Below are 13,198 nucleotides of genomic sequence, written 5' to 3'. Positions count from 1 at the left end.
TGACGATATTATCCTTACAAACAGTCCAAATGACATTGAAAGCAACGTGACAACGAAATTACCAATAAACCCAACCATAATCAATTTTGTCCTATGAATTTTCAATCTAATTCATAAAAAAATATATATTATTTTTTATTATATATATGGATCAAGTCGATAATACGAAGATAAACCGTCTTGATACTCACGGGAAATTTAGGGTCCGATCCACGCAAGCGTCACTAATTCAGACGTGGGCTTTGAAACTACCCTGAGCCTGAAATCACAAATAAGATCGTTAGGAGGGGGCCAGGAGGATGTCCTGGCGTAGCCCCTCCGACGCTCAAGTCAGTGACTGAGGATATATGGGGGGAGCAGCTAAGGGTGCTGCTGAAAACAATATACTGAATGAAAAATCATACGCTCAAACCTGGTATTTATAGGAGAATACATGGGCCCTTCACCTGTGGGCTACCTGTGGGCCTTAGATATGGGCCGAGGGTTTGGGCCAGATCTTGATGGGCTCATCCATGGGGTATCACCAGTCTCCCCCTCCCGAGTCGAACTGAATTGTAGGTTCAAAGTTCGATTAATTGTGTTGTCCTTGGTTTATCGGCGATGAGGACGGACCGTGCCAGAAAAAATAATTTTGTTTGTCGTTAACGAACGGTGGTGTGGGGGCAACGCCCCCATAAATTTTTTGGTGTGGGGGCGTTGCCCGGTCAGGTCGTGGGGGTGTGGGGGCAACGCCCCCATAAATTTTTTTCAGAAATCCCACAATCACTCGCAAGAGAAATCACACAAATAGAATCGTAATCTTCTCCTGGATGGGAGGAAATCAAATCAGAATCCTGCCTTGAAAAGAAAGATTTGGGCTCCCCCTATAAATATAGACTCCTTCCTCATTTCATTCTCACTTCTCCCTCTGAATTACCCCTACGATACATTCTATAATCCCCCTTCGTTTACACCTCATCCCTCCCACAACCGACCACCACCTCGCCGAGCGTCGCCTACGCCCTACCCCCCGCGCACGCTCGCCCCTGCACTAACGCTCGCTGCTCGCCGCTCGCCCGTCCGCCCCTGCCACTCACGCTCGCCCCTTTGCCAGCACCTCGCCCAGCGCGCAGCCACCTCCCTCACTGCACAAGCTCGCCCGTGCCAGCGCGCCCCGCAGCCTAGCGCCACGCTCGCCCCAGCCGCGCGCTCGCCCAGTGCCGCAGCCACGCTCGCCCTGCCCTAGCCGAGCGCCCTGCCCCACGCGCAGCTCGCCCCTCGCGCGCTCGCCCAGTGCCGTAGCCACGCTCGCCGCTCGCCCTGCTTGCACGCTCGCCCGAGCCCGCCTGCACGCTCGCCCGAGCTCGCCCCTCCCTGCTTGCACGCTCGCCCGAGCGCCCCTGCACGCTCGCCCAGACGCCAGCGCCTCGCCTGGCCTGCACGCTCACCCGAGCGCCCCGCTTGCACGCTCGCCCGATTGCCTCGCACGAGCGTGAACCATACTTGCTCACCTCCGGCTCATCCTTGCGACTTTTCGAGTATTCTGTCACGCCTCTCCCGGGTCAGTTCTCTCCTTTACCTGTTTAATTATCCTTAGCACCTATGTCTTCTTCAGATTCCGATTCCGAGTCTAGTTCTTCGAGTGGTTCTGAGAGGTTTAGCGAGTCTAGCGAGTCCAGCAGGTTTAGCAAGTCCAGCGAGTCTAGCCAGGGTAAGATTTCCCTAGCCGATCCTGATTTTACCATTGATCCTCCTGAGGAGGAAGTCACCACTCATAGTCGTCCGGGTAAGGAAGTTCGTCACGTGACCCAACAGATGAACATATCTAACGCAGACAACTTGTGGTATGGTCATCTGTCATCCCACATCCCTTCCGGTAGCGAACCAAAACTTAGAACTTTATGGCACATTCCTTCCTCCCACCAGATTATCATTCCTAGCCCAGAGGACCGGCCCTATCTAGCCCCTAAGGGTTATTATACCTTCTTTCAGCATCACTTTGATGCAGGTCTCCGTTTCCCTTTGTGCGATTTCTTCCAAGAATTAAGCAAGTACTACAAGGTGCATTTAGGTTTACTCACGCCCAATGCTTTCCGTTTAATAAGTTGCTTCGCCGTGTTATTCAGGGCCTTAGATCTCCCTTTAAATTGCACCACCTTCTCTTACTTCTTAGTTCTGTCCAGATCAAAAGATGGACCTTTTTATGTAACCTCCCGGTCTAGCCACAAACTTTTCGATGGGGCTCCCAGTCATGTGAAGGACTGGAAAAAATACTTTTTCTTCGTACAGCCACCCGAGGAATTGACTTGCTCTACCGATTGGTGCCCTGCTTTCACTAAACCAAAATTTTCCAAGATTTATAAGAAAGATACAGAGTATCTGAAGATAATGAGTGTACTAGGAGATCGATGCTTTAACATTCCCAAATTTCTATCTGAAGATCTTCTGTGTCACGCCGGGATAAGTCCCGCGGAAATTAAGCTAAAGGAGAATGCTGGTAGATACTCTCATTTTTTCATACTTCTTGTTTTTTATTTTGTTTATTATGTTACTTGATAAAATTCTTATTCGGTTCCTTGTCTCTGCTTGCAGGTACTAGAGTCATGAACGCTCTATTTCTCCGTGAGCTTTCCAAGAAGAAGGCCGAGGGTTCCTCATCAGCACCCCAGAAGTCACTTATTCCGGCAGTCACGATGGGCACAAAGGGAGACTGTTCTGCTACTGAGAAAAAGAAAACAGATTCTTGCTCTACTACTGCGAAGAGGCCTGCTAGCTCCCCTACTGCCGCGAAGAAGAAGAAAACAGGCTCCTCCTCCTCCGCCCCAAAGCGAGCCTCCTCTCCCCCTCCCCGTGCCAAGTCTCCTCGTCCGTCTGGCAAGCAAAATGCATCCACTGATCCTAGCCCGTCAGTCCCGCATTCTGGTAAGCGCAAGATTTCTGAGATCTCAGTCGTGTCGGTCTCTTCTCCAGAAGGGTCAGGGTCGGATGAGGAGCCTCCCCATGCATCAGGGGTACATCCTCTATACACACCAGATACAGCCATTGTGGGGCGGGGTCCTACTCAGCTGGCTCAAAAGATAATGTATCAGCTTCCTTCCGAAGCGGATGCGGCATTCATTAATTCACTGGGGTGGTCTGACCTCACTCGTCGGACATGCAGCAGCATCACTGAGGTATATTTCTCTTTATACTCTCTAGATTAATGTCCAATACATGTATGATTTCCTTGTCATCTTTTCACTCTTGTCTATTTACCCAGGGCATGATGTACATAGGGGAGTTGGTGGAGCGTGCCAACACCACTCGATCTACTGCCTGCCAAGACTTGCGCGAGGGCATGGCTCTTCGTGAACAGCTTCAAGCTACTATTTATGAGATGAAAGCGTCACATGCTAAGGAGCTTTCGGAGTCCCAAGCTCGAGGTGACGAGCTTCTGAAGGAAAACAAGAGTTTCTGAAAGAGAAACACGAGCTCCAGCGACTGACAGAGGACCAAGCTAAAGAGATCCAGAAGTTAAAGACAGATTTAAAGAATTCGCAGGCTGAGCTCGAAGATGCCAAGGTGCGACACGTTGCAGAAGCTTCCTCCTTCAAAGAGGAATTTCTCAAATCCGAAGAATTTGTCGAGATCTGTGGCCCAAAATCTTTTCACTACCTGGGGGTGGGTTTCGAGGGTGCAGTCGGCCTTTTCCATGCTCAGGGCTATCCTCCACCAGGCGCCCCTACTGACTTTATCGACTTTGAGGGCTTCATATCGAGTCTCCCCCCCCGATTCCTAGATTGAGCTCCTTTATTTATGTTATTTTCTGCATTGTTTTATTTTCCATAGGATTATGCAACTTTTGGGACGTTTACATTTGGCTATTTCCTTTTGCGCACTTTTGACATGTACGAACTCGTTTTATTTATGCAACCTTGAGTATTTTGCATTTGAATTTACTGCTTCTCACGAGTTTGTCTCTGATACTATTAACTTGTTAGGGCAAATAAAATCATCAGCCTCCAACTCCTCTGCTAGGTCATACCTTAGCAGGAAAATAAAAATCAACCACCTTCCCCTTCTAACTCCTCTGCTAGGCGACACCTTAGCAGGGAAATAGAAATTCACCATCTCCACCTTCTAACTCCTCTGCTAGGTGACACATTAGCAGGAAAATAAAAATCAACCACCTTCCCCTTCTAACTCCTCTGCTAGGCGACACCTTAGCAGGGAAATAGAAATTCACCATCTCCACCTTCTAACTCCTCTGCTAGGTGACACCTTAGCAGGAAAACAAAAATCAACCACCTCCACCCTTTAACTCCTCTGCTAGTTGACACCTTAGCAGGAAAATAGAAATCAACAACATCACTCTCTAACTCCTCTACTATGTGACACCTTAGCAGGAAAATAAAAATCAACAACGTCACCCTCTAACTCCTCTGCTAGACGACACCTTAGCAGGAAAATAAAAATTAACACCTTCACCCTCTAACTCCTCTGCTAGGTCATACCTTAGCAGGAAAATAGAAATCAATACCATCACCCTCTAACTCCTCTGCTAGGTGACGCCTTAGCAGGAAAATAAAAATCAACACCTTCACCCTCTAACTCCTCTGCTAAGTCATACCTTAGCAGGAAAATAAGAATCGACAACATCACCTTCTAACTCCTCTGTTAGGTGACACCTTAGCAGGAAAATAAAAATCAACACCTTCATCCTCTAACTCCTCTGCTAGGTCATACCTTAGCAGGAAAATAAGAATCGACAACATCACCTTCTAACTCCTCTGCTAGGTGACACCTTAGCAGGAAAATAAAAATCAACACCTTCACCCTCTAACTCCTCTGCTAGGTCATACCTTAGCAGGAAAATAAGAATCGACAACATCACCTTCTAACTCCTCTGCTAGGTCATACTGTAATGCCCAAGATTTTATATCATGTTAAATTACGATTATAGATGTTTAATCGAGATGAGTATGGAATACTAATTTAATGTGATTGTTAAAGGGCTATTACGAGACCAGATGGGCCAAACATTTAAAGTATACAACTTTTGGGGCAGAGTTGTTGGCGCCCGAGCGGTAAAGATCGACCGCTCGAGCGCCAGTGTCCATGAGGAATACGTCGCGGGCAGAGGAGTTGGCGCCCGGGCGGTTGATTAATACCGCCCGAGCGCCAAAGGGGCAGTTTGGAAAATCGTGGACAGAACCTACCGCGCTCGAGCGGTAGATTTATACCGCCCGAGCGCCGACCCGATTTCAAGAAAATTGCCACGTTTCAATAACATGCAAACGTGATATATATATATATATATATATATATATATATATATATATATATATATATATATATATATATATATATATATATATATATATATATATATATATATAAATGCATATTCCTTTAGAAATGAAAAGGAACGAAAAGGAAGAAAGCTTCCGAGAGAAGATTGAAAATCCTTACGCCTTTTGTGAGAAATCCGTCCGTCTGATTTTGAATCTGACTTCGGTATCGAGTTCCGATCAACGTAGGCTACAACTGGACGTAAGTTTTGCTACGTTTGAATATGATTTGAAATTATGGTATTGTCAGAATCTGATATGATTCATATATGATGTTCTTGTCATGTTAGACATCGTATAATCGAAACCGGACTGAAGAATAGATACCATATGGACTTGTTATGATTTTCAGAGTTGATATGATATCAGAATTGAGTGGTTATTGATTATGAGAGGTTGGGGTTGATATCTGACTGATATGGTAGGGCTGGATATATTGAAAATATGACGTTATGTTGTTGAAACAGAATTTGATAGAATTCTGATTATATCCAGTATTGATTGAGTGGTGTATTGATATCGTACCCTCGATATTGTTATTGTCAGATTGAGTATTGACAGGATTTGAGTTCGAGACTTCGACAGAGTCAGAATATCAGAAAGAAAGCTATAAATTAATGTTGTGTTGGGATTGCACAACTCGAGTAAGGTTTGACTCGAGTTTCCCTAAATCACATACTTAGTTATTACATTGATATTTGTAATTGTTGAGATTGATGTTTGTAGTCTATTGATTTATAGCAACTGCATGTATTGACTGCTGAATTGTTTAGTCATTGGCTGAGTTGCCTAGTCACCGACTGATTCGTCTAGCTATCGGCTGTTTCGCCTAGCTATTGGCTGATTCGCTTATTTATTGACTGATTCGTCTATCTATCGGCTGATTCGTCTAGCTATCGGCTGTTTCGCCTAGCTATTGGCTGATTCGCTTAAATCTTGACTAAGTCGTCAATTCTGTGGCTGTTTCGCCCAGACATCGGGATCCCTAGGTTAGAGTTGAGTCGAGTCTGAGAAGACGCGTTGTTTGAGTCTGAGTGTGATTCATTATTTGTTATTGATTTATATTTCTGATTTGATACATGTTATGAATGTTAATTATATGCTTTTATATATGTTTTTATATGATTGCATGTTTACATTGTTTATACTGGGATATTTATATCTCACCGGAGTTATCCGGCTGTTGTCTTGTTTTGTATGTGTGCATGACAACAGGTGGGGCTGGATCAGGGTCAAGAAGAGGATGAGAGAAGACGAGTTTAGCGTGGTGATTCCGGACTTGGTTTAGAGATAGGGTTAGACACTTGATATTAGTTGTTAAACCCTAGTTGAATAAATATATGTTGTACAGGACTTGTACTTTTATACTGAGATGTATGTTCATGTTTAATATGTAATTTGAGTAAACTACATTACGTTTCCGCTTTGTATAAAAAAAAAATAAATAAATAAATTTAGACCCTGTTTTATAATTGATTAATTAGTCCCAAACATGATTAAGAACTTGATTAGCGTCCGGGTCCCCACACATACCTTAGCAGGAAAATAAAAATCCATCATCTCCACCCTCTAACTCCTCTGCTAGGTGACACCTTAGCAGGAAAATAGAAATCAATACCATCACCCTCTAACTCCTCTGCTAGGTGACACCTTAGCGGGAAAATAAGAATCGACAACATCACCTTCTAACTCCCCTGCTAGGTGACACCTTAGCAGGAAAATAAAAATCAACACCTTCACCTTCTAACTCCTCTGCTAGGTCGTACCTTAGCAGGAAAATAGAATTTCTCTCCGCCCCAACTCTGCTCCTCTACGAGGCGATGCCTTAGTAGGAAAATAAAATTTTTCCCTACCCCACTCTACTCCTCTACCAGGCGATGCCTTAGTAGGAAAATAAGAATCGACAACATCACCTTCTAACTCCTCTGCTAGGTGACACCTTAGCAGGAAAATAAAAATCAACACCTTCACCCTCTAACTCCTCTGCTAGGTCATACCTTAACAGGAAAATAAGAATCGACAACATCACCTTCTAACTCCTCTGCTAGGTGACACCTTAGCAGGAAAATAAAAATCAACACCTTCACCCTCTAACTCCTCTGCTAGGTCATACCTTAGCAGGAAAATAAAAATCCATCATCTCCACCCTCTAACTCCTCTGCTATGTGACACCTTAGCAGGAAAATAGAAATCAATACCATCACCCTCTAACTCCTCTGCTAGGTGACACCTTAGCGGGAAAATAAGAATCGACAACATCACCTTCTAACTCCTCTGCTAGGTGACACCTTAGCAGGAAAATAAAAATCAACACCTTCACCTTCTAACTCCTCTGCTAGGTCGTACCTTAGCAGGAAAATAGAATTTCTCTCCGCCCCAACTCTGCTCCTCTACGAGGCGATGCCTTAGTAGGAAAATAAAATTTTTCCCTACCCCACTCTACTCCTCTACCAGGCGATGCCTTAGTAGGAAAATAAAAATCAACACCATCATAATATGCCAACATTCATAAATTCGAAAAGAAGAACTTGATTTTATTGAGTTCCAATGGATTACATAAGAAAGTTCAGAAAGTAAAATACATCAATGACAAAATCAAGAATAATATTTTCCGAGTTGATAAGCATTCCAAGGCCTCTTCAAAGCTTTGCCTTGCATATTCTCCAAGTAATAGGCTCCCGAACTCAGCTTTTCGATAACTTTGAAGGGGCCTTCCCACTTTGGGTCCAACTTTCCTCTCTGCTCTTCTTGCACCTTCCTCAAGACCAAGTCACCCACTTGGAAGTTTCTTTGAATGACTCTTCGATTATAAGACTGTGCAATGCGGTTCTTATAAGCTTCCAATTGAATGCTGGCAGACTCTCTCTTTCCTTCCAAAAGATCAAGGTCAGTAGCGCGTCTCGCGTCATTGTCCTCGTCATAAAACACTACCCTCGCCGACTCCAACTCGATCTCAGCCGGGAGCACTGCTTCATTATCGTAGACCAAACTGAAAGGAGTTTCTTTGGTTCCTTCTCTCGGAGTGGTTCGGTATGCCCATAAGACACTTGGTAGCTCATCTACCCAATTGCCCTTAGCTTTGCCAAGTCGCACCTTTAGACCCTGCACCAGTGTCCGATTAATCACCTCCACCTGACCATTACTCTGCGGGTAAGCTACAGAGGTAAAGACTTGTTGGATCTTCATCTCTCTACACCAAGCTTGGATCTTGGCCCCTTGGAACTGTCTCCCATTGTCGGATATCAATCTCCTAGGTACACCATATCTGCATACTATACTCTTCCACAAGAATTTCAGGACGTCATTTTCAGTGATTCTAGCCAACGGTTCTGCCTCCTCCCATTTTGAAAAATAGTCAACTGCTACCAATAGGAACTTCTTCTGAGCAGGAGCTATAGGAAAAGGCCCCACAATATCTATTCCCCACTGGTCAAAAGGACAGGCAGCTATGACAGCCTTCATCGCCGCGGCCGGTCGGTGATGCAACCGGGCATGACGTTGACAACTATCACAAGACATCACTAACTCTTGAGCATCATGCAACACGGAGGGCCAAGAATAACCTGCGAGCAGCACCTTTCTTGCCAACGCATAAGCCCCTAAATGATTTCCACAACATCCCTCGTGAACCTCTCGGAGCACATAATCAGCCTCGGTATAACTCAAACATCGAAGAAGCGGCCCTGCAAAAGATGTTCTAAACAACACATCTCCGACCATCACATAACGTGAACATTTCATCTTCATCTTACGAGCTTCGCGAGGGTCATCGGGAAGCTTTCCCTCTTTCAAATAATCAGTTATTGCGGTTCTCCAATCCTCCTCCTCCTGTTCAACTGCGGGTGAACTCGTTTGAGGTGTGAGTTCGATTTGAAATACCACATCTCTAGTCTTCCAACTCCCCATTGTCCCAGCCATTTTGGCTAGAGTGTCTGTCTTCTCATTTTCTTTCCTGGGAATCTGTTCAAATGTAATCTCCGTGAATTTTTCTCTGACTCTGTCCACTTCTTGAGCATACTCAATAAGTTTCTCATCTTTCACATCATACATTCCCTTCATCTGCTGCGCTACCAACTGTGAGTCAGAAAAAATAAGTACCCGGGTAGCTCCTACATTTTTGGCTGCTCGCAGTCCCGCCAACACGGCCTCATATTCTGCCTCATTGTTGGATGCTCGAAAGTCCAACCTAACTGCCAACTTCACTTCCTCCCCAGCTGGTGAAATCAGTACCACTCCTACCCCGCTCCCCTCTTTAGAAGATGAACCATCAACATATACTTTCCAAGGGTCCTCATTTTCAAGATGCACAGTCACAGCTAGAAAATCAGCTAAGGCTTGTGCTTTGATAGATGTTCTTGGCTCATACTGGATGTCATACTCCCCTAGCTCTGTGGTCCACTTGATCAAGCGGCCAGACATATCCGAATGAGTTAGAATTCTACCCAATGGGCTGTTCGTGAGCACCACAATCGGATGAGATAAGAAGTAAGGCCTCAAGCGTCTGGCTGTCATTACCAAAGCCAAAGCCAATTTTTCCAACCCGGAGTATTGGATCTCTGCCCCTTTGAGCGCATGCGAAACATAGTATACCGGCTGCTGAACTGATCCATCCAGCTTAACAAGGACTGAACTCACAGCCCCTTCAGTGGCAGATAAATATACCCATAAAGGCTCACCCATTGCCGGTTTGGCCAGGACGGGAAGCTCGGCCAGGTACTCCTTCAATTCTGTGAAAGCCTTCTCACAATCCGGCCCCCATTCAAATTTTTTTGCTTTTCGCAAGGTCCGGAAGAAAGGTAAGCTCCTGTGGGCGGACCAAGAGATAAAACGTGCCAGCGCAGCGATCCTCCCTGTCAACTGCTGAACATCTTTGGGCCCCCGAGGGGAGACCATACCCTTGATGGCTTGAACTTTCTCGGGGTTAGCCTCAATCCCCCTCTCTGTCACCATATATCCCAGAAACTTCCCACTCTTCACCCCAAATATACACTTTTGAGGGTTCAGCTTCAGCCCATAGGACCCGAGGGTGGAAAATGTCTCCACTAGGTCAGGTATGAGCAGGGTCGAATCCTTAGACTTTACCATGATGTCATCCACATACACTTCCACATTCCTCCCCACCTGCTTAGAAAAGACTTTATCCATCAACCGCTGATACGTGGCTCCGGCATTTTTGAGTCCGAAGGGCATGACCACGTAACAGAAAGTTCCTTCCGAGGTGATGAAACTTAATTTATCTTGATCCTCCACTGCCAAGGGGATTTGATGATACCCCTGATAAGCGTCCAGCATGCACAAATACTGATGTCCAGGTGTGGAATCCACCAACTGATCTATCCGCGGCAAGGGATAACAATCTTTAGGACATGCCTTGTTGAGATCTCTGAAGTCCACACACATCCTCCATTTTCCTGAACTTTTTGGAACAAGAACGACATTCGAGAGCCAAGTAGGAAATTGTACCTCTCGAATGTGTCCGGCACTGAGCAACTCTCCCACCTCCTTTTTTATAACTATATCTTTCTCGGGCCCGATGTGTCTTTTCTTCTGTTTCACGGGACGAGAATTCGGTAAGATGTTTAACCGATGTTCTGCTACCTCTGGACTCGTCCCTGTGAGCTCTTGGGCAGACCAAGTGAACCTGTTGAGATTAGCTTGTAAACAAGTAATAAGTTTTTCCCTTACCTCTGGGTCAAGGTCAGGGGCTATTCTTAGAGTTTTCTGGTCAGGCCCCAATGTCACGATCTCCGGCTTCTCATCCATCACCTCATGAACCTCCCTCCTCACCACGGGCAACCCGCTTCGTCCCCTTCTAATTATATTGACCTCCACACGTGCCCTCTTCCCCTCTTCTTTCACTATCCCCTCATAACATCGACGAGCGACTTTCTGGTCCCCACATAAGACTCCAACCTCCCTCCCCACAGGAAACTTCAACTTCTGATGATAGGTGGACGCTACAGCTCTGAAATCCTTGAGGGCTGGTCGCCCCAGAATTCCATTGTAAGCGGATGGGGTGTCCACCACAGTAAAGGTTGTCATCTTCGTTACCCGCCGAGGCTCATGTCCCAAAGATAGAGGAAGGACAATTTGACCGAGCGGCGGGATGGCATGTCCTGCAAATCCATATAGAGGAGTGGAGATCGGCTGGAACTCAAATCCCTCCACCTTCATCTGATCCATGGTGCTCTTGAACAGGATATTAACAGAGCTTCCATTATCAATAAAAATTCGTGCCACATCGTAATTGGCAACGGTGGCTGTCACCACCAAGGCATCGTTATGAGGAGCCACAACGCCTCGGAGGTCATCCGGTCCAAAACTGATGACAGGATCCTGGGGTAAGTTCGCACTCCTCGATATTTCAAAATTCTCCAACCTCCTCCCATGCGCCTTCCGCGCTCGCCCGGAATCCCCATCAGTAGCACCCCCCGAGATCATATGAATCATCCCTCTTGTGGGATGGTTATCTCCATCTGCTCTCCTCCTCGGTTCGACAGGTTCCCGAGGAGCATCCTGACCCCGCCCTTCTCTTCTCGGCTCTTCGATCCTCTGATGTATCCATGGAGGGCCTCGACCCCGCCTAGAAGATGGGCGAGATCTCAGTTCACTCCTGGACGAGGATCCTTCTTGTCTACCCTGCGGCTGAGGTCGAGCATTGCTCTCAACCCTCTGCGACTTCTCCCCCCTCTCCCCTGACTCCCTCACCTCCATCACCTTATCCCGACTCCTATTCAGAGGAACATGTGATGAGAATTGTACTCTACCTTTGGTTCTGTCCTCATCTCTTTCCCCTGCACCCCTCTTCTTTCCACCTCTCTCGGCTCCCTCCACCCTACTTCCTCCGGGCCGGTTTTCCATCCTCCTGTATCGTTGAGCATCCTCCAAGTTTACATATTTCTCCGCCCGAGCTAACAAGTCATCATAGCTCGACGGAGGCTTCTTGACCAGCGATTTGAAGAATTCTCCCCCCCTCAGCCCTTGGGTAAAGGCGCTTATCATGATGTCCGGGGTAGCCGCTGGTATTTCTAGTGCTGCAGTGTTGAAGCGCTGGACAAAGTCCCGCAATGTTTCAGCCTCTTGTTGTTTCATCACAAATAGACTCAAATAGTTCTTTTGATGCCTCTTGCTGCTGGCAAATCGGTGCAAGAAGGCTGCAGAGAAATCCTCGAACGACTGTATGGAGTTGGGCTGCAGGGTATTAAACCATTGCTGGGCTGACCTCACCAACGTGCCCAGAAACACCCTGCACCTGACTCCGTCCGAATATTGGTGCAACAGAGCCGCATTCTCAAATCTCCCCAAGTGTTCCTCAGGGTCTGTATGTCCGTCATACTCTCCAACGTTTGATTGTCGGAAATTCGGAGGGAGCCTTTCCTCCAAGATGGCTAGTGAAAAAGGGCTTCCTCTCTTGGGTACCGGCGCCCTGCTTCCCACCTGCTCCCTCAATCTCTGTATCTCTTCCACATCTCCCCCATCTCACTAATTTCTCCACTCTGAGGTGGTTGCGTCTCTTCAACCCTGCTCTGGTGGACTTCAACATTTTCCTCATGCTCCTGACGATGGGCCCGTTCCCCAGCACTCATAGACTCTTGGTTCCTCCTCATGGCCTCATCTACTGTACGGGCGATGAATTGGCCCAACTGTTCCAAGGTCAAGTTTCCCACGTTCTCATTAGGACGGGTTTGCTCAACCCTCGTCTCGTGACGGGGCTGCTCAGTTCTTGTCTCTTGACGAGGTTGTTCCTGCCTCGCCTCAACATGAGACGGTTCGGGTCCCCTCTGAGGACGCGATGACGCTGAGTTAACTCTTCTGCTTCCTCTCCTGCCTACCATCTCTACGTCTCAACTCAGATTGTTCCCACAGACGGCGCCAAGTGATACTCACGG

General features: G+C 46.6%; 1 protein-coding gene across 1 annotated transcript; it reads right to left on the bottom strand.

Annotated features, from left to right (window-relative positions):
* Positions 1-7,904: 7,904 nt before the first annotated feature.
* On the bottom strand, positions 7,905-13,144 carry LOC140819263 (uncharacterized). The gene is made up of 2 exons (XM_073179272.1): positions 12,830-13,144; positions 7,905-12,746 (listed from the first exon to the last, which is right to left on the bottom strand). The coding sequence occupies exons 1-2, from the start codon at positions 13,142-13,144 to the stop codon at positions 7,905-7,907; spliced, it is 5,157 nt and encodes a 1,718-aa protein (XP_073035373.1).
* Between the last annotated feature and the right edge of the window lie 54 nt (positions 13,145-13,198).

Source organism: Primulina eburnea, chromosome 18 (assembly GCF_022965805.1).
Source record: "Primulina eburnea isolate SZY01 chromosome 18, ASM2296580v1, whole genome shotgun sequence".
Lineage (NCBI taxonomy): Eukaryota > Viridiplantae > Streptophyta > Magnoliopsida > Lamiales > Gesneriaceae > Primulina > Primulina eburnea.
The sequence above is the reverse complement of the archived record's forward strand: the minus strand, read 5'-3'. Positions and strand labels throughout refer to the sequence as shown.

Excerpts from the sequence above, each read along its gene's own strand:
- LOC140819263 (XM_073179272.1), bottom strand. The coding sequence starts at position 13,144 with ATGGTAGGCAGGAGAGGAAGCAGAAGAGTTAACTCAGCGTCATCGCGT. Across the intron at positions 12,747-12,829 it reads TTGAAGTCCACCAGAGCAGG|GTGGGAAGCAGGGCGCCGGT; the intron begins GTTGAAGAGACG and ends TTGAGGGAGCAG.